This window comes from Notothenia rossii (genome assembly GCF_949606895.1).
Source record: "Notothenia rossii genome assembly, chromosome: 2".
Taxonomy (NCBI): Eukaryota; Metazoa; Chordata; class Actinopteri; order Perciformes; family Nototheniidae; genus Notothenia; species Notothenia rossii.
In genome coordinates this window covers 40,865,008-40,886,310 of record NC_136904.1, presented here as the reverse complement: position 1 = coordinate 40,886,310, position 21,303 = coordinate 40,865,008, and the positions used below count along the sequence as shown (strand labels likewise).

The 21,303-nt window shown below is 43.2% G+C and overlaps 1 protein-coding gene across 1 annotated transcript in view; it reads right to left on the bottom strand.

Moving 5' to 3' along the window:
• LOC307030058 (neural-cadherin-like) overlaps window positions 1–21,303 on the bottom strand; it is a 597,902-nt gene that overhangs the window by 81,848 nt on the left and 494,751 nt on the right. Inside the window, 2 exon segments of the mRNA XM_079666281.1 lie at window positions 12,695–12,875; window positions 20,382–20,505. Coding sequence (XP_079522407.1) covers window positions 12,695–12,875; window positions 20,382–20,505 — 305 coding nt within the window.

Below are 21,303 nucleotides of genomic sequence, written 5' to 3'. Positions count from 1 at the left end.
AAATGTATTGGAAGGGTCTTAGAAAAGGTCTTCAAAGGTCTTACATTTGACTTCAGGATTCCTGCATATATCCTGAAGAAATAATACTATACAAAAAAAAGTATAAAATTATGCAAATGTCAAAAAGCTCAATAATTTTGCAAGTTTCTTGGCACTTTTTTTTCTGTTCAAATGCCCTCAGCTTATTTTGGAATGTTTATGATGAACATTAAAGTGCCAATAAACTTGCACAATTCTTGGGCTTTTTTACATTTGCATCATTTTATACTTTTTTTGTATAGCATTATTTCTTTGAGAAAGGCAATAAAAACTGGGGACATTTTGAAAAAGCGACATTTGTGAATAACATATTTTGCTAAAGTAATCCCAAATTCAGTTTTTGAAAGCTACATTTTATATTATCATATGTCAAGACTGAAAAGGTAATTGGTTCTTATCTTCATAATATAATTGTTTGAATACTTTTGAAAAATATGCATAAAAATGTCCATCCATCCATCCATCTTCTCCCGCTTATCCGTGGTCGGGTCGCGGAGGTAGCAGTTCCAGCAGAGAGCCCCAAACTTTCTTTTCCCTGGCCACATCAACCAGCTCTGACTGGGGGATCCCAAGGCGCTCCCAGGCCAGAGAAGAGATATAATCCCTCCATCTGGTTCTAGGTCTACCCCTTGGTCTCTTCCCAGCTGGACGTGCCTGGAACACCTCCCTAGGGAGGCGCCCAGGTGGCATCCTAACTAGGTGCCCGAACCACCTCAACTGGCTCCTTTCGACGCGAAGGAGGAGCGGTTCAACTCCGAGTCCCTCCCGGATGACCGAACTTCTCACCTTATCCCTAAGGGAGACACCAGCCACCCTGCGGAGAAAACCCATCTCGGCCGCTTGTACCCGCGATCTCGTTCTTTCGGTCATGACCCATCCTTCATGACCATAGGTGAGGGTAGGAACGAAAATGGCCCGGTAGACAGAGAGCTTTGCCTTTTGGCTCAGCTCCCTTTTCGTCACAACGGTGCGGTAAAGAGACTGCAGTACCGCTCCCGCTGCTCCGATTCTCCGACCCATCTCACGCTCCATTGTTCCCTCACTCGAGAACAAGACCCCGAGATACTTGAACTCCTTCACTTGGGGTAAGGACTCATTCCCTACTTGGAGTGGACAGTCCATCGGTTTCCTGCTGAGAACCATGGCCTCAGATTTGGAGGTGCTGATCCTCATCCCAGCCGCTTCACACTCGGTTGCGAACCGATCCAGTGAGTGCTGAAGGTCGCAGACCGATGAAGCCATCAGAACCACATCATCTGCAAAAAGCAGTGGTGCAATCCTTAGTCCACCGAACTGCAGACCCCCCCCCCCACGACTACGCCTCGAAATCCGATCCATGTATATTACAAACAGGATTGGTGACAAAGCGCAGCCCTGGCGGAGGCCAACCCTCACCTGAAATGGGTCCGACTTACTGCCGAGGACCCGGACACAGCTCTCGCTTTGGGAGTACAGAGATTGGATGGCCCTGAGTAGAGACCCCCTCACCCCATACTCCCGCAGCACCTCCCACAGTGACTCCCTTGGAACCCGGTCATATGCCTTCTCCAAGTCTACAAAACACATGTAGACTGGATAAGCATACTCCCAGGCACCCTCCAGGATCCTTGCGAGAGTAAAAAGCTGATCCGTCGTTCCACGACCAGGACGGAATCCGCATTGTTCCTCCTCAATCTGAGGTTCGACAATCGGCCTGACCCTCCTTTCGAGTACCTTAGAGTAAACTTTCCCGGGGAGGCTGAGTAGTGTGATGCCTCGGTAATTGGCACACACCCTCTGATCCCCCTTTTTGAAAAGGGGAACCACCACTCCGGTCTGCCACTCCTTCGGTACTGTTTCCGACTTCCACGCAACGTTGATGAGACGTGTCAACCATGACAGTCCCTCAACACCCAGAGCCTTCAGCATTTCTGGGCGGATCTCATCCACCCCCGGGGCTTTGCCACTGTGAAGTTGTTTGACGACCTCAGTGACCTCCCCCCGGGAGATTGGTGTCGATCCCCCTTCATACTCCAGCTCTGCCTCTAACATAGAGGGCGGAGTTGTCGGGTTCAGGAGTTCCTCAAAGTGCTCCTTCCAACGCCCTAACACTCCATCAGTTGAGGTCAACAACGTCCCATCCTTACTGTACACAGCTTGGATGGTTCCCTGCTTCCCCCTCCTGAGGTGTCGGACAGTTTTCCAGAACAACTTTGGTGCCGCCCGAAAGTCTTTTTCCATGTCTTCTCCGAACTTCTCCCACACCCGCTGCTTTGCCTCGGCCACGGCTGAGGCTGCTGCCCTTCGGGCCTGTCGGTACCTTGCAACTGCCTCGGGAGTCCCCCGGGATAACAAATCCCTGAAGGCCTCCTTCTTCAGTCGGACGGCTTCCCTGACCACCGGTGTCCACCAGGAGGTTCGAGGGTTACCGCCCCTTGAGGCACCTAGGACCTTGAGACCACAGCTCCCCGCCGCGGCTTCGGCAATAGAGGCTTTGAACACCGACCACTCTGGTTCAATGTCCCCAACCTCCACAGGAATGCCCGAAAAGCTCCGCCGGAGGTGTGAGTTGAAGGCCTCCTGAACTTGGGCCTCCTCCAGACGTTCCCAGTTCACCCGAACTACACGTTTGGGCTTACCAGGTCTATCCAAAGGCTTCCCCCGCCACTCGACCCAACTCACCACCAGATGGTGATCAGTTGACAACTCCGCCCCTCTCTTTACCCGAGTGTCCAAAACATACGGCCTCAGGTCCGATGATACGATAACCAAATCGATCATGGACCTTCTGCCTAGGGTGCTCTGGTACCACGTACACTTATGAGCATCCTTATGTTCGAACATGGTGTTTGTTATGGCCAATCCATGACTAGCACAGAAGTCCAGTAACAAACCACCACTCCGGTTCAGATCAGGGGGGCCGTTCCTCCCAATCACTCCCCTCCAAGTGTCTCCATCATTGCCCACATGTGCGTTGAAGTCTCCCAGCAAGATTAAAGAGTCCCCTTCAGGAGCCCCATACAGGACTCTTTCCAGGGTCTCCAAGAAGGCCGTATACTCTGAACTGCTGTTGGGTGCATAAGCACACACAACAGTCAGAGTTTTCCCCCCCATAACCCGCAGGCGTAGGGAGGCAACCCTCTCGTCCACTGGGGTAGACTCCAACAACGAAGCACCCAACCGGGGACTTGTGAGTATCCCCACACCCGCCCGGCGCCTCACACCTTGAGCAACTCCGGAGAAGAATAGAGTCCAACCCCTATCCAGAAGTAAGGTTCCAGAGCCGACGCTGTGCGTAGAGGTGAGCCCAACCAGATCCAACTGGTAACGCTCCACCTCCCGCACAAGCTCCGACTCCTTCCCCCCCAGAGAGGTGACGTTCCACGTCCCCAAAGCCAGCTTCTGTCGCCCGGGTCTGGTCCGTCGAGACCCTCTGCCTTCACTGCCACCCTTCTGGCAGCGCACCCGACCCCATTGCTGTTTCCCGTAGGTGGTGGGCCCGCGGGACGGAGAAGCGGAGGTGTTGCCCACGTTGCCTTTTCGGGCTGTGCCCGGCCGGGCTCCGTGGCAAGCCCGGCCACCAGACGCTCGCCGACGAGTCCTCCTTCTGGGCCTGGCTCCAGAAGGGGACCCCGGGCTTCCTCCGGGCCGGGTATCCTCACTTCGTGTGTCGTCTTTCATGAGGTCTTGCATAAAAATGTATTATCCAAAAATCTCAATCCATGCACGGGTGGAATAACCACAGAATACAAAAGCTTTTAATTAAAACAATCATTAGTAAAGTAAAGTAATTTACGTGAGACGTTTCCACAGCCATATTGCATCACGTTGGAGAGGGACAAAAAGTACTTTTTGGTTTAAATCCAGACAACGGCCAATCATAAAAGAGGAGGGGTATAACCAATTAGATTTGGCGTTACTGGGACACGGTACGCTCACTTCCTAACATTTCTCCGCGAGTGATGGCAGGCTAGAGTTTCACGAGCAGAAGAGCAGGAATTGCTCGCGAGAGCGCAGGAGACCAAGGAGAGCTCATGTAGATGCTGCACATGCTCAAGGCATGTTTCTCCCCTGCAGGCTTCAATATTGCTCTCTCGCGAGTGCCGTTTTAGTGCTCGCGAAAATAATATACGTCCGCGGCTGCTTGACTTGTGCTCGCGTGGATCTCATGTGCCCTCGCGATCTATGACAGAGATTTCCCGCAATAGTCGTCGGCATAGGAGTGGAAGTTGAGACCATGTTGGCGGATGATTTTACCGAGGGGGAGCATGCAGATGTTAAATGGAAGGGGGTCGAGCACCGAACCTTGCGGCACACCTTGGTTGACAGGGGCTGGGGGAGAGCTGGATATTCTGATGGTCACAAACTGTTGCCTGTTGGAGAGGTAGGAATGGAACAAGGAGAGAGCTGTACCAGAGAGGCCAAGGTAGAGGGATAGGCGGTTGAGTAGGATAGTGTGGGAATTAAAAAGAACAAAATGGTGCTCTGAGGAGATTCAGGTGATAAGGTAGGGGGGGGGCAGTGTGCGAAGAAGCACACGTCCGATCGTCCGGGACGTGTTATTTACAATATTGGACAAGTACATTGTTCCATTGACTTATAAGTGACGGAAAAGTGAGGTTTTTCACCCATATTTATTGACGAATTATTGATTATTGATTTTTAATGATTGATAAATTCAGCTCACAAAAGGCAGAACTCATTCGCAAATTGTCCGTGTCCCCGCGGACCACAGCTCTCTCTCTCTCTATTCTCCGGATCAGCTGATCAGTGCAGCTCAGGGTCTCTCTCTCCCTCTCTCTACACACAGCGGATCCGCTGCCCCGTTTAACAGCCACATCTTTGTCACTGGGGGGGTTACCTTGGTTGGCCATTGGCTAATGGTTACACAAGCCACAAAAACGCTATGACCAAAATCTGATCAGGTCATTTTGTTTGAGGTTTATATAAATGGATCAGGACAAAAAGTGAGCGAATATTTTTTCCTGAAACTTTCAGAATCTCTTTACACACATGTTTATGTATAAAATACATGAAAAAGTGGATTTTGCATAATAGGTGACCTTTGAAGAGGTCCTATTGTGTTTTTTTGGGTTTTCCCTTTTCCTGTAGTGTGATATAGGTTTTAGTGCATGCAGTAGGCTAGATCTCCAACACATTGTACATAATAGGCTAATGGTTGTGACATCCAGGGTCGTCCCTCTCTACAGGCCGATCACGCAGACTGCGTGGGGCCTCACCTTGCGGAGGGGGCCTCATTTTGCGGAGGGAGCCTCAACTGAGCCGCAAAAGTGTTGCACCAATGTGGCGCAATTAGTGTGGCGCGGCACGGTTTTGCCGCTGCGAGGCTCCACTAGCACCTCCCCCCCATCGACGCTCGCGAATAAGAGGGCCTCATCATATAACAGGGCGGCCCTGGCGACATCTCTAAGTGGCTCATCAATCACAATTGAGCCGGCCAGCTAACCAATCAGAGCAGACTGGGCTCTGGTTTCAGACAGAGGGTGAAAAGAGGTGCTGCAGCACAGACAGTATGAGAAAAATAAAGAGTTTTTTGAACATTAAAGCATGGAGACATGTCCCAGGAGAGGCACTAAATACTAATATGAACCTGAAATGAGCATATGTCCTCTTTACTTCTACTTCACAAGTCACTACATGTTCTTTACTATGCAGAGCTGGAGGCTCACACGAGATAGAATATGTATATGTGCTTTGGCTCAGGTAATTCTTCTCCTTTAGTCCCAGACCAAACCAAGCACACCTAAATTGTTTTCAAAGCCTTTCTTCCATCTCATTGCATATGCATGATACATTTCAGCCTGTCTAACACTGGCACACCTCTCCTTCTTTGTCAATCTTCAACTTGAAGACTTTAACTTTAGTGGCTCATGAAATCCAGTTTGAAGGCAATGTCAGATTCTTCAATACGCAGCTGATCAGCTGTGTCCACTCTAAACTCTGTGTGTAGTTAAACCGCAGCGTTCATAAAGGCTGCAGAGCTGTTTGCATGGGAATCATGGATAAACAATCATATGTGATGAGAGTGTGATGAGCTATAGCTTGGTGTATTTGTTCAATCCCTTGTTGACTTTTCAAAGCAATGCGACATTAGGAAAACATATGAGTATTTTCTGTCTGGGCTGTTTTCTTAATGTTTCTTAGATTTGTTGTAGATGCTCTTTCTTCCCAATATTAACTTGCATCTTGAGGGAATAGAAGGCAGAGATGGTGACAGATGCAATGAGTATCAGATCCAATAAAGAGCCAGAAGAGGGCTTCAGATGGTTACATAAAATATAAAAAATGGACTGTAGGATATTATTGGATTTGAGTGCACTTGCATTGTGAAAGGAGTGGAGTTGGAAATTAGTCGGTATTTGGTCTGAATCCCAAAAATTCAAGTGGATATTTACTGTTGTGCTATTTTTTAACATATCTATATTTTATTTTGAATGCCAGAAATGCAATTTAATATCAGAGGTAAATACCCTTTAGCTACAGAAAGACATCTCCAGTCACTGTGTATGGGGCAAGTTCAAAACAGACATAAAGGGGCTCTTCTTTTGATTATGTTTTATTGCTTTTATTACAAGAGATGTCATGAAATGAGGGACAGCGAGATGCAATAAATGTTCTCCTGCTGGACTCCAACAGGGGACGTTACGATACACGATTGGCATGTTAACCCCAAAGCCATGGAGACAGCCCATAAAGAGGGACTCCTTTTTTTTTTTTTATGGTCTTTACTGCCAGCCTGGCTTTGTTTTCATGTGCTCCAGAATGTAATCCAGATAAATCACAGTCTGCATGTTGCCACAAGCCTCAATGTGCCCCCAGTTGGTCATTGGCTCCACAGCTTGTTGATTTTTCGAAGACATGAATCAGCTCATGGATATGGGGAGTGATTCATTCACATTTTCTCCATTCATCTGTTTTGAAAGAGAGTCATGTCACGGAGCGTCACCCTGCGGTACAAGGCGAGAACCAAACAAGCTTGGAAAGCCTGGCAGAGAGTGCTGCAGTCATCAGAAAGCATCTCTGGAGGTGTTGGGCTCAATCTGGAGGATGTGTAGAAGGAGCAATGCAGGAGAGTCATTAAAGATCCCATCTCAGCCCAACAACAGCCTCTACCAACTGCTGCAGTCAGGCAGACGCCTCCACAGCGTAAAATAAATGAAGTCATTGAAAGGTATATGACCAGGTTGCCATTGGGAAACCATCTGCTGCACTTAAAATTAACATATTATATTTATAGAGTCATATTTATATTATTTACAGGGTCATATTTATATTATGTTTCTCTACTGTGACATGTTTATCCATCAAGCCTGATGAAACCAATCATCTAAATAAAATTCAAGACTGCCTCAAGGACTTAAAAACGTGGATGACCTTAAACTTTTTGATGTTAAACATGGCCAAAACTGAAGTTATTGTATTGGGCCCAAATAATCTACGAAACAAATTATCCAAAGATATATTAACTATGGATGGCATTAATTTGGCTTCCAGTGAGACTATAAGGAATCTTGGTGTTATATTTGATCAGGATTTATCCTTTAACGCCCACATAAAATCAATCTCAAGGACCGCCTTCTTTCATCTAGGTAACATTGCACAAATCAGGCATATCTTGCCTCAAAACGATGCAGAGAAACTAGTCCATGCATTTGTTACTTCAAGGCTGGATTATTGTAACTCCTTATTATCAGGGTGTACCAAGAAGTCAGTTAAGTCGCTTCATCTGATTCAAAATGCTGCAGCTTGTGTTCTAACCAGAGTTAGGAAAAGGGACCACATTACTCCTATTCTGGCTGCCTTACACTGGCTCCCTGTAGAACACAGGATAGAATTTAACATTTTTCTTCTCGCCTACAAAGCCCTTAACGGGCAGGCGCCATCTTACCTTAAAGAACTCATTATACCCTACTGTCCTACTAGGGCATTGCGTTCCAAGAATGCAGGGTTGTTGGTTGTTCCTAGAGTCTCTAAAAGTACAATGGGAGCCAGAGCCTTTTCTTATCAAGCTCCACATTTGTGGAATCAGCTTCCAGTTTGTGTTCGTGCGGCAGACACCCTATCCGTTTTTAAGAGTGCGCTTAAAGGCCCCTCCACACCAAACTGACACTAAATAACACGTCCCGACAGAACACGACTGTTGTGTCGCCTCACGTCTCTTGGCCAAACAGTCGCACTGGAACACACCGGAAAGACTGACAATAACTCTCCTTACCAGCAGGCGGCGGTACTGTGTATTCGTCATTCAAAAGAGGAACCGGAAGACAGACTGCGTGATATATACAAACAACAAATACAGTGGGGCAAAAAAGGATTTAGTCAGCCACCAATTGTGCAAGTTCTCCCACTTAAAAAGATGAGAGAGGCCTGTAATTTTCATCCTAGGTAGGCCTCAACTATGAGAGACAAAATGAGAAAATAAAATCCAGAAAATCACATTGTCTGATTTTTAAAGAATTTATTTGCAAATGATGGTGGAAAATAAGTATTTGGTCAATAACAAAAGTTCATTTCAATACTTTGTTATATACCCTTTGTTGGCAATGACAGAGGTCAAACGTTTTCTGTAAGGTTTTCTCACACTGTTGCTGGTATTTTGGCCCATTCCTCCATGCAGATCTCCTCTAGAGCAGTGATGTTTTGGGGCTGTTGCTGGGCAACACAGACGTTCAACTCCCTCCAAAGATTTTCTATGGGGTTGAGATCTGGAGACTGGCTAGGCCACTCCAGGACCTTGAAATGCTTCTTACGAAGCCACTCCTTCGTTGCCCGGGCGGTGTGTTTGGGATCATTGTCATGCTGAAAGACCCAGCCACGTTTCATCTTCGATACCCTTGCTGATGGAAGGAGGTTGTCACTCAAAATCTCACGATACATGGCCCCATTTATTCTTTCCTTTACACGGATCAGTCGTCCTGGTCCCTTTGCAGAAAAACAGCCCCAAAGCAGGATTTTTCCACCCCCATGTTTCACAGTAGGTATGGTGTTCTTTGGATGCAACTCAGCATTCTTTCTCCTCCAAACAAGTCTAGTTGAGTTTTTACCAAAAAGTTATATTTTGGTTTCATCTGACAATATGACATTCTCCCAATCCTCTTCTGGATCATCTAAATGCTCAGACGGGCCTGGAAATGTACTGGCTTAAGCAGGGGGACACGTCTGGCACTGCAGGATTTGAGTCCCTGGCGGCGTAGTGTGCTACTGATGGTAGCCTTTGTTACTTTGGTCCCAGCTCTCTGCAGGTCATTGACTAGGTCCCCCCGTGTGGTTCTGGGATTTTTGCTCACCGTTCTTGTGATCATTTTCACCCCACGGGGTGAGGTCTTGCGTGGAGCCCCAGACCGAGGGAGATTATCAGTGGTCATTAATACAGTTAACAAGTGGAGGACAGAGGAGGCTCTTAAAGAAGAAGTTACAGGTCTGTGAGAGCCAGAGATCTTGTTTGTTTGTAGGTGAACAAATACTTATTTTCCACCATAATTTGCAAATAAATTCTTTAAAAATCAGAAAATGTGATTTTCTGGATTTTTTTTTCTCATAGTTGAGGTATACCTAGGATGAACATTACAGGCCTCTCTCATCTTTTTAAGTGTGAGAACTTGCACAATTGGTGGTTGACTAAATACTTTTGCCCCACTGTAGCTTCATGCTACAGCTCGAGCCAAGCAGCACAGGGATGAACTATGCCAATATTTTAACAGTATCGGTAGCCCTGTCGCGATAATTGATAAATTGACTTATCGTACGATAAATAAAAATGGACTCGATAACTTTTCTGAGCTCGATAAATTGCCGTTTACATAACGGATGTGACCAGCATTTTAGCCTGGAGCGCTGTGGCTGCCAGGCGCGCTGTGAGGGGCAGGACACTCCGCGTGCACGTGCAGCAGCGTAGCAGCCAAATTAATAATATAGCAACAAGCGGGAGACAACGTGTGACTTACTCGCGGGGAATTTAAAGTGAAATGGAATTGGTTACAAAACCTAACTACACATCTCGATTCTCCGGTGTGGCAGTATTTTGGATTCAAACCAAATCAACGAGGCGAACCTACAGACTTGAATGAGCCGGGCGGTGTGTCGCATTGGTTTAAAAAAGGTAGCGACAAAAGCAGGCAATACCACGCATTTTAAACCGCCTAAAACACAACCACCCCATTCCGTTTTCCCAGCTGGGAGCAAACACGGCAGCTGGAGATGGAGAGCCCCCGCCCGACAATGCAAACATGTTGGTGTTCCTTGCTCGAAAACTTAGAAAAACAGATTTGGATATGGCCTGTTGAGGCATCTGGGTCTTTGACAGTGGACTGTACACTTGACTGTTGTTTTAAGGAGGGTTTTTTTTGCTTATTTATTTATTTATTTATTTATTTATTTTTATATATGAGAGAGAGAGCTCTGTTTTCCAGCCTGACTCTATTTCATTTATTGTTTTGGTTGTGTGTGATTTAATTAATTTTTTATAATTTAATTAATTTGTTTTATTTATTATATATAATTTATATATTTTAATATTATTTCACATTTTATTTGCAATGTTGAATGTTCAATAAAAAGTTATTTTTGAAAGAATGTATCCTGGATCCTGGATTTTGAGTCGTGGCTGAACCTGTCACAGTGGTCCTGCCTGACTCTCATCATACTACTTCTCTGATGGCTCCCACAGGATTGTTTACATTCTTGTGGATTCATCTTATTATTATAGACACATGCATTTCCAAACATTTGGTCTACCTATGCTATAAATGTATTATCTCTTCGATTTACACACGGCATCTATTGCACGTCTGTCCTTCCTGGGAGAGGGATCTCTCCTCTGTCGCTCTCCCTGAGGTTTCTCCCATGTTCCCCTTTAAACTGTGGGGTTTTCTCTGGAAGTGTTTCCTTGTACGATGTGAGGGTCTAAGGACAGAGGGTGTCGTATTGTCATACTGATATTCTGTATAAACTGTGAAGTCCACTGAGACAAATGTAACATTTGTGATATTGGGCTATATAAATAAACATTGATTGATCGATTTACATGATTAATGATGAAAAAGGTATTTATTTTTCTGTGGTGATTGGTCCACTGCTTAGAGATGTCTCGGAAATGTCCCGCCTCTTAGCACCTCACGTACAATGTGTTGGACTGCTAGGCATTAGAAGTAGGGGTGTAACGGTATACGTACCCGTACCGAAATTATTCGGTACGGGCCCTTCGGTTCGGCACTCGTGTGTACCGAACAAATATAACGTTAAACGTAAAAAACTGAGAACGTGAACACATTTTTGGAAGTAATCTCAGGTGCTGCGTCGCAGCATTCAGAGTAATTTGCTCACATTGGGTTCAACGCGTCATAGAGCGACCAAGTCATTTCATTGGACGAGAGGCATACTAGAGAGCTGGTCACAGGGATGCGTTCAAATTTAATCAGTAATTTGAGGAACTGTCGAAATGGCGAACGCATATAAAGTTGAACTCGAAAATCCTCCAGCATCATTGAAGTCTCCGGTTTGGGAACATTTTGGTTTCGCAGTTACGTACAAGGATGAATGACAAATATAGGTGGACCGAACCAAAGCTGTTTGTCGGCATTGTTCAACTAAAATTGGTTACGCGGCTGGCAATACATCAAACTTGCACACTCATTTGAAAAGGCATCAACCGAACGTGATTATCACCGGTACCAAAAGAAAAAAGACTGAAGTACAAACCCAACTCCCACTAGCATTTAAGCCTCCACCACTCGCAAAAAGTTCAGACCGAGCCAAAGCTATTACAAATGCCAAATATCCTTATGTTACCATGTTAGCAAAGCGCTACCTGGCTGTATCTGCTACCTCTGTCCCTAGCGAGAGGGTGTTCTCCACAGCAGGAGACATTGTTAGTGCCAGCAGATCTGGCCTTTCGGCAAGCAATGTGGACAAGTTCATTTTTCTTAAAAAAAACATGAAAATACAATGACAAGCAAGTCATAATGTCAAACTGGCTGTTTAGGTACTAGTACAGTACAGTTCAAATACAGATTATTTCAGTTCATCGAAATGCTGCACCCTTAATTTTTATTTTATTATATTTTGTATTTATTTGAGTGAATATTCAGTTTAATAATAATTAAAAACCCAAAACTAATAGTTTATGTTTTGTGAGTACTGGTACAGTAAAGTTCAAATACAGATTATTTCAGTTCATCGAAATGCTGCACCTTAATGTTTATGTTATTATATTTTGTATTTATTTGAGTGAATACATTATTTACAGTTTAATAATAATAAAAAATATATATATATATTTTATGTTTTGTGATCATTTTTTCTGCTGTACCGAAAACGTACCGAACCGAACCGTGACCTAAAAACCGAGGTACGTACCGAACCAAAATGTTTGTGAACCAATACACCCCTTTGGGAAAACTCCAAAAAGCATAAAAGTGCCCCTTTTTCTGTTTGATAGCCAAACTACATCTTCTGGTTTAAAACTTCCAGACCTTCCTGCTTCTCCCCATTTTGATTAACTACAAACTACGCTTTGATTTATATTCTGGGACTCACCATAGTTTCCACTGATCTTTCAGAGATGCACGGATGGGTTTTGTTTTGTTGCTAATGGTACAATCCACCACACAGTTGACGTATCCCTTTAATTCATAGGTCCAAAATAAGTTTGGCTTACCCTCTTCACACTGGTGGCCCGCGTATCCCGGCACACACTGGCAGCTGAAGGAGCCCCACTCGCCGTGACAGCGTCCCCGGTGGCCGCAGGACGGATAGCCCATGTTGACACAGCTGCTGTCGGTGGTCAGACAGCCGGGAGAGCTGGAGTTGGAGTCAGCCGGGGAGCCCAGATCGTACAGCTGCATGGAGGAGATAGAGGGGATGAGATGGAAGGGAGGAAAGAGAAAAAGTGAAGTTGAGAAGAGGAGTAGGGAGTTGTCGACAGAGATGGCAAAAGTTTACTCAAGTAGAAGTAAAGAAACCCGTGTTTATAACTACTCTTGTAAAAGTAAAAGTACTGACTAAACTTCTTTACTCAAGTAAAAGTAAAGAACTATGGGCTTCGAAATGTAAAAAGTACCCATAACTACCAGCTGTTTTAAAGAGTACCTGACAATAATGTCATTGTAAGCTAATGAATTTTTCCATGCTGAACAACATGACAACGTTTTCATTGGTCTCTCTTCTTTAGAGAAGACCAGGAAATTATGGATACACGATCATGTTCAAATCAATAGGCACGCAATGACTCTAAATAATAATGATCAAGCCACCAAACAGACATTCAAACTAAAGTAACCAGCCTGTTTGGAAAATGTAAGAAGTAGAAAGTACAGGTATTTGTGCACAAATTTAAGAAGTAAAAGTTAAAAGTTGTCAGAAAAATAAGTAGTGGGGTAAAGTACTGATACCAGAGAAATTTACTTAAGTACAGTAACAAGATATTTTTACTCCACTACTTCCCACCTCTGGTTGTCGATAAACATTTCGTAGATAATAAACAGGAAAGAGACAAAAAAGCAAATCAACAGCAGAGAAAGGGATTGAAGAAGACACAGGAAAGACAGGTGTGGGGTAAGTAGCCAGAGGGGGAGTTTGAAAAGAAGAAAGGAAAGTCAAACACATGGACACTGAAACAAATCAGGAGAGAAACTTCCGAACGTGTTGAAGGACATGCGCTCAGGGTACAGTGGGTGCTTCTCAATGTCGAGGACGCTTCTTTGGTAGGACATGTCCCTCCGAGTCAGGTCCTTCAGAAGCGAGGCAAGAATCCTTCCTAACCTCGGAAAACGAAGAATGGTGGAACACGCCAACAGGTCTGCAGGTGCGCGTCATATGTGAGGCTCCGCATTAAATGGAGCGCGATTTCCACCAAAGATTTGGAAATTGGTCCGTGTGCAAAGCATTGTGGGGATTTTAAGACCGCGGAGGACACACATGTGCAGCCTCGAAATTTGCCGCAACGAAGGAATTCCAAGCATCCTGGAGATTGGAACAGTCCTTCGGCGGGACTCGATGACGTAGCATCCTTGAAATAGTGGCTATGGAGCAGCCTTCCTCGACATTGAGAAACAACCAGTGTCTCTGCTTTTCTACCCTTATCCAACTTTCTCTATACCCTCTTTATTCCCGCAGTGATGAAACCAAACAAACTTCTAACAGGCAGACAGCGTGGACGACTGTGCGGCAAGCTGAAAGGATGGGGGAACCTTGTACACCTACATTTGTGTCCTTCACAAAACCAAGCCATAAAAGACATTAATATGATGAATCCCCTCCCTGCCGAGCCAAACTCTATGAGTTTTGTTGGTACTTCGGCAAGGACGTAGGAGCGCAAAGGATCGTAATGTCTAACAGTGAGTCATGCTGCCAGGGAGTTGCTGATTGGCTCTGACCTCCAGCAAACATGCATGTTGCCGGTGGCTGACCTTTTAAAGCTCCTCTGTTTGGGTCGGACCGATCACTATTGCCAAGAAACGCAGACATCAGCAATCAATGAGAGAAAGACACATCAGGGTGTCTACGATTGATTTGATTGCCCATCTGTGTCACAGTGGCGTGAAGTCAGAGCAGAAAACTGTCACTGATATAATAATAATAATAGTAATAATAATAGTAATAATAATAATAATAATAATACATTACATTTATAAAGCAATAATATACGAGTTGCATGTATAAATACACCTGCTTGAGCTTAAATGATCAATTCTGGATGCAGCCGAGAGAAGTGTCACACCCACACGGATACACTGTAGGCTGCCCAGATTAATTCCAGGTGTTGGGAATAAAAATGTCTCAGCCCACAGGAAGTGAAAGACAAATTCTATACTAACATTTACAGCTGGGATTGCTGTGCAGAAAGTGGGGTGATATGATGGAGAGCAACACACATACACAAAAGTCTGATGCCACTAAAAGAGTTCAACATTTGAATGTCAGAATAACACAGTTTTAAATATAAAAAAGGAAGATACATAATTTTAAAAACCAAAGGTAACGGTAAACTAATTTGTAGTTCACGGTAATGCTTCAGTGAATGCTGTATGGTGTTTTACCAAGGTGCCGGCTCACCATAAGGCCAGAAAAGCTTTGGTACTTCTTGTTATATACTTTATGTTGGGAGAAATCCCAACTGTACTTCCATGGGTGATTGATGAACACTTTCCTAAAGCATAACAGCAGTCACTCTTCTGGGAAGCTTTGCAGAATATTTTGAAGCCAGTCAGGAGGGATTTTCTTCCACAGAAGCATTAGTGTGAGTTTTGGATGGGGCTGGGTTCAGAGATCTGTGCAAGTTTTGTGCATTTGTTAATGGACCTGGCTTTGTGCAGGGGGAATAGTCATTGCAAAGTTGTAAGAACAATAATATCCAATGACTCTCCTTCCAATAGAGAACCGGTTCCAAATGATCCGATATATTGGAATGATATCCTCCGAACATATCAATTCCTTTAATCGAAGGCGGCACATTTAACTGACAGATGCATATTGCAAAACAAAGATGTCAAACTCGTGCTTACGCGTGTCTGGATGGATACTTGCAAACATTTTGAATATGATGGCAGAGAGAAAGAAAATGTACAAACATTTCACATATTGTCTCATGTAATACATTGGCGTTGATGCCAGAAAGCTGTTTTGGCCAACGTTTTTTCGACTAAGATTTACTTGATTAGGAAGCTGTAAGGAATTTGACGGATTAGCAGGGTGAATAATGATATTGGTGTCAAAAAAATCTTATATTTGTTCTGCTGTAGTGTTTGACAGCAAACATTTCACTTAATAGGAATCATAGTTCTGGTTGATATGGCAAAATTTGTAGTTACTGGTGGTCAGGGTTTAAAACGTAATCATGTTACCTGTAATCCATTACTCACCAAGCCTACTGGTTGTTGATGTAACACCTATAGCCTGCAATGTACCATACAGCATTCACATCTTCTACATTTTCCCATAATGTTCTGCATCTGCTATGAGGCAAACTTTCTGCAGAGAAACATTTCAAAAATAACCTCACTTAAGAACTGCAAGCTTTCAAAATGCCATTAGCCCAACCCCTCTAACTGCAAAACTGCCATACTTAAAAAATGGAGTGACAGTTTTGTCAAAACAAGTGGAGAATTTAAAGCTGTAATGTTAGACTGAGAGCTGAAGGGAGAGAATAATGACAGGAGAAGAATGGAGAGTTAAAGAAAGGTGATGGCCAATGACAGCCAGAAGGGAAATACCCAACTCCGGAATAGAAACACAATTATAAAATGATCATGTTCACCCCAGCATGTATATTACTTTAGGAGGCAACACACTAACATGCTATTTGGCTTCAAAGGAGATACATGCTAAGAAATGTACACTTTTGTCCGAAAGAAACACACACTAACACATACAGACACACTAACAGTAGACACACACTGATACCTTATCAAATGAGGAAGCAATATAACAAACAATGTAATGTCCTATACACAAAACAAATATAGCATCAAAACTCCAGACAAACATATTACACGAAAGTGTGGTGGCATACATTTCAAATCCTTTACTTAAGTAAAATAACTAATACCATAGTGAAAATAGTCATTTATACTGTATAAGTAGTATAGCAGTATAAGTACTGCATTCAAAATCCTACTTTGTGAAGTGATGTACTCAAACATGTATTTTTACTCAGTATGTTAAAACATTGATTGTGGACTCTGTGGAAGTATTTTGGTTTTTACCTTATTTAAAGTACTAATACCACACTAAAGCACTACTGCATTTAAAATGTTTGCATATTTAGTTAAGTTATAAAAGTGTTACAAGAAACATGTACTTAAATTATGAAAAAGCATTGATTGTGCAGTCAAATGTTCCCACGATCATTGTTTAGCTACTAAGTGTGACGTTTTTGGACGGATTTGACTTCTGAATTAATGTGCAGAAGGTTGGTCTTACTGCACATTCTTATTGCTACTTCTATGTGTACTGTCGAGTAGTTTAATCTACAGCAATGCATCATGGTCTACGAAATCATCATAACTTTAAAATCCTTTTGTCGCTTTTCACTGATTCAAGAGGGTTTTAAACATTATGCACATGCACAATGTAACCTTCAGTCTTCCAGATCAATTCACTGGCCAACAAAAAGGTAGGGAAAGATCATTCTGAAAAGTAATAAAAGGAAATGTTAAAAATAACAATGCCAAATAAAAATAAATAAAGCTATTATCAGCAAAAACTATTGTGATCATATATGATGTTTTTCGATCTATATTACTTCTGTATTAATGTGCATGTTGCATTTTAATGTTGCATATGTTTAAAGTTGTGCCTTTTTCAACACCTGCTGTCGTGAGAATCAAAAATCTTTAAAAAGTCAACTTTTCATAAGCTTAGAAAAACGCTTTTTTTTGCTGATTCAGCAATACTTTTATATAATCACACCTGTATATTAGCCCTTCAGTCTCCTACAAACACTCAGGGACCAGAAAAGGCATGAAAAAAGGTTTTCTGAAAAGTAATAATGAGAGAAGAACAACATCACTGAATGAAGACAAAAAGATAACAAAAGTAAAAGCCATACAACGCCGGAACACGTCCATCAACATTATTAATCATCAGTACGCCTACTGTTGCTTGCTCTTTGGAGATGTATTATCCTCGTGTCCACCCACACGCATCATGCAGATTTTTCTCATTAGTACGTGGCGTTCAGGCAGCCTCCCGCTAAGCCTGCAGCTAAGGTGTACCTCAGCAAGCAGCAGGAGAAACATACATGCTTGTATACCCCCACTCTACAGGTTCAACATCCTAATAGAGCTTTGAAGGAGGATGGATGCATTGTTACTGCCCTTCTGTGTGGATTTTGCATGTTCTCCCCATGCCGGTGTGGGTAGTCTCTGGGAGATCCGTTTTCCTCCCACATTACAAGACAGTAAAGACATGCAGGTTCGGTTAATGTGTGAGTTGCACGTAGGTGTCAACGGGAATAATTATCTGTCTCTATGGTTACATTCACATTCAGTGTTGTCACGATACCAACATTTTGGTTTCGATACCGATACCAAGTCAAGAATTGCGATTCCGATTCTTTTTCGATACTTTTTTTAAATTATTTTCATGATCAATAAAATTGTAGTTTATCTGTTAAGTGTTTTCTTACAACATGGTCTCTTCTTTATACTTGAGTTTGTGATTTCTTTGATAGTTAACTTTATATTTTATTAACATGTAATAGTACAGTAATATAAATAATTATTGACAACATGTCCATTGCAGATGTTAGCCACATTGGTAAGTTAGCTAAAAAGATTAGACAGTTATAATTGCCATTAATTGCCTCGTCAAACTATGAAAACGTTTGTTTGTCCCAAAATAAATTACACTTGTTTGACTTAGATTTGAGGGCATGGGCTTGAGCATGATGTAATTATGTTATCTATCACATTCGCTAACCTGTCTGTCTTTAAATTCTTTAAACAGCTCTGGATGCCGGTCGGCGAGGTGCTTAGCCAAGTTTGATGTGTTAGCTCCCTTGGTTTGCAGGAATCTAAAACATGTCTCACAGACAGGCCTCGTGGTGTCCGTAGGCTTGCCCTCATTGTCAGAGATATAGCTCAAATACTTCCACATTTTGCTTCTGGCGTCTTTTTTGTCAACAAGCAGAGGCGCAGCGGCAGTTGCACTCCCACTTGCAGCCATGCTTCTCGTTTTCTCACATGCTCTGGCAGCTAGCGCGTGAACGAGAGAGGGGAGGCACTGCTGCAGGCACTGCTGGCAGTGCAGAGAGTGGAAGCAGAGCGCTGAACACACACGGCTCTTATTAAAACAGCGCTTTCTCACCGGAGTATTTTCCCCGTCATTCTTAAAGTACCGATACTAATTAAACGGAGGAATCGTAACGTTTTTAACGGCAGGGTATCGCGGTACCTTTCAAGTATCGGTAAACCGTGCAACACTATTCGATTTTTGTTTTTTACTATAATCTCATAATTCTTAGAAAAAAGTCACAACTCACTTTTTTTTAAACTTTTGGTCACATACCACTTTTCTTTTTTTTATGTGGCCCTACTCCTGTTCCGTATGGATGTGTTCACATTCATGTTTGATGTGAAACAAATCTCACACATGAGGCGGAAGTAGCTCACTGTGAGGGATCGACTGTGTTGTGATTGGTCAACCGCTTAAAGATGTCCCAGCCCTTAGCCTATCACGTACAATGTGTTGGAATGCCAGCCAATAGAAGTGCGAGTGTTACATAGTGATCTCAATATGTTAGGGAAGTAAAGGAAGCAGTCCAATGGAGGTGTTTCAGGCGGGGGGTGGAGTGTGTGGAAGGGAAATTCCCTCTGGAAGGAAACTTGGGGATTTTAGCTTTTGCAGACCATTAACATGTGCACAATCCTATAAAACACATCAAGGGAATAATAAAAAAGCATAATAGGGCCCCTTTAATTGATCCAAACAGGATAGGTGTGAGAGCAGCCTTAGTTCCAGGTGTATTTGATGCCAAGGCCAACAAATAAAGCAGACAATAAGCATGATTTGAGGCTTGAGAAGGTAAGTGTGTACCCAAAAGGCGGAGGCCTGTGTTCATGCAGAAATGCTTTGGGTTCGCCTGGGTTGGGCTCTAATTGTCATGGCTGAGTGTCAGAGCAGTGGAAGTTACTTGAAAGTGTTGAATTAAAGTCAGACTGGGCAGCAGCGGGTACGTGTTTATTCCATTTCACCCTTGGAGGGCACATGCGCTTTGAAGGTTACAGTTAAAAGCATAAAAAAACATCTCTTACAAGTGTACTGTGAATGTTGAAATCTTTTATAAAGATGGTGGGGGGGTGCTAGTGAATCGCCGGAGCTGTTAGATTAACATTAACATGCTTATATTGTAGTTATAAGTGCAATGCCTTGCGGCCTGTAGTAGCACCATCCTTGATGGAGCATATGTGTGGGCAGGAAAGGAGTGAGCAGAGAGTAGATTTGTCGATTTTTGTTCTGTTTTCTGTGACTATCTGCCTCACCCTCTCAGACTTTCCGTTGCGCGCACTACTAAAGAGACGTGTTACCATGGAAACCAAACAATGGTGTAGCTGTATTAAAGTCCGAGTGGAAACAGTCCTGAGTAAATCTGATTTTGTCAGAAATCGGAAGAAATGCGGGAAAAATATGACCCCGGGAGGAAACCGGGAGAGGTTAATGAAAGAGTCCCCCGCGAAAATCGGGAGGGTTGACAAGTATGAGTTGCAGTATAAAATTCAACTATAGCGTTGGTGCATTAATGGGAAACCCTTAAAGTTTGAGCACCCTCTATGAAACGTCAAGCTACCCCACAGCACCCCCTAGAGAAAATCTCTGGCGCCGCCACTGGTGTCAGAGTGTGTTACCTTGCTGTCCACGATAAGGTTGCGGATGCAGCCGCTGAAGTGTTTGTGCTGCAGCTGAGGGTAGACGTATGGGATGTCCTCGTTCACTCCGCCGAGCTGCAGCACCTGGCTCATGTTCAGGTGTCTGAAACAAACAGAGGCATGAGAACACAAATGTATACAAACTGGCAATACTGCCAATCATGGCTCAAAGCTCATATAGTACCAAAAAGGCTTGAAAATCCACACATGCATAAACAAGTGTCGACAAATTGGCACAACATAGGATGTTACTCTTCCATTAGAAACCTATTTGTAACTATTTGCATAGTGTTTAACCATGTTATTTTAATCTAGCCATTTAATATAAACATGAAATTAAGCATCAATTTTATTTATTGCTCGTAAAAAGAACATTACAAGTGACAAATAGGAAGCCTATTTCTATAAGAGTCAAAGTCCATTCACTTTACATTTCCAAAACTACACTATTTTCTAATTATTTTACAAGTATATTGCATGCATTTTTGTCCACACCGCTAACATGATTGTCACCCTTGTTAGTTATGTTTCCTGATAAACATTAATACTGTAGGGCTGTTTATTATTTTATGATTTAGGATTCAAATTCAATTGTAAAAACCACGTTGTTGTGTTTTGTGAGCAGGATTATAGGTTATATTCAATACCACATTTTTAGACTGCATATTGTAAGAATTCCACCTCAATATCAGAGGTGGAAGAAGTACTCAGGTATTGTACTTGAGCAAAAGTAGAAATACCAGAGTGTAGGAATACTCAGTACAAGTAAAAGTCCTGCATTGAAAAGGTTAATCAAGTAAAAGCAGTAAAGTTTTAGAATTAAAATAAACTTAAAGTACCAAAAGTACTTGTTATGCAGATTTGTCCATTTCAGAATAATATATATGATACCTTTTGATTA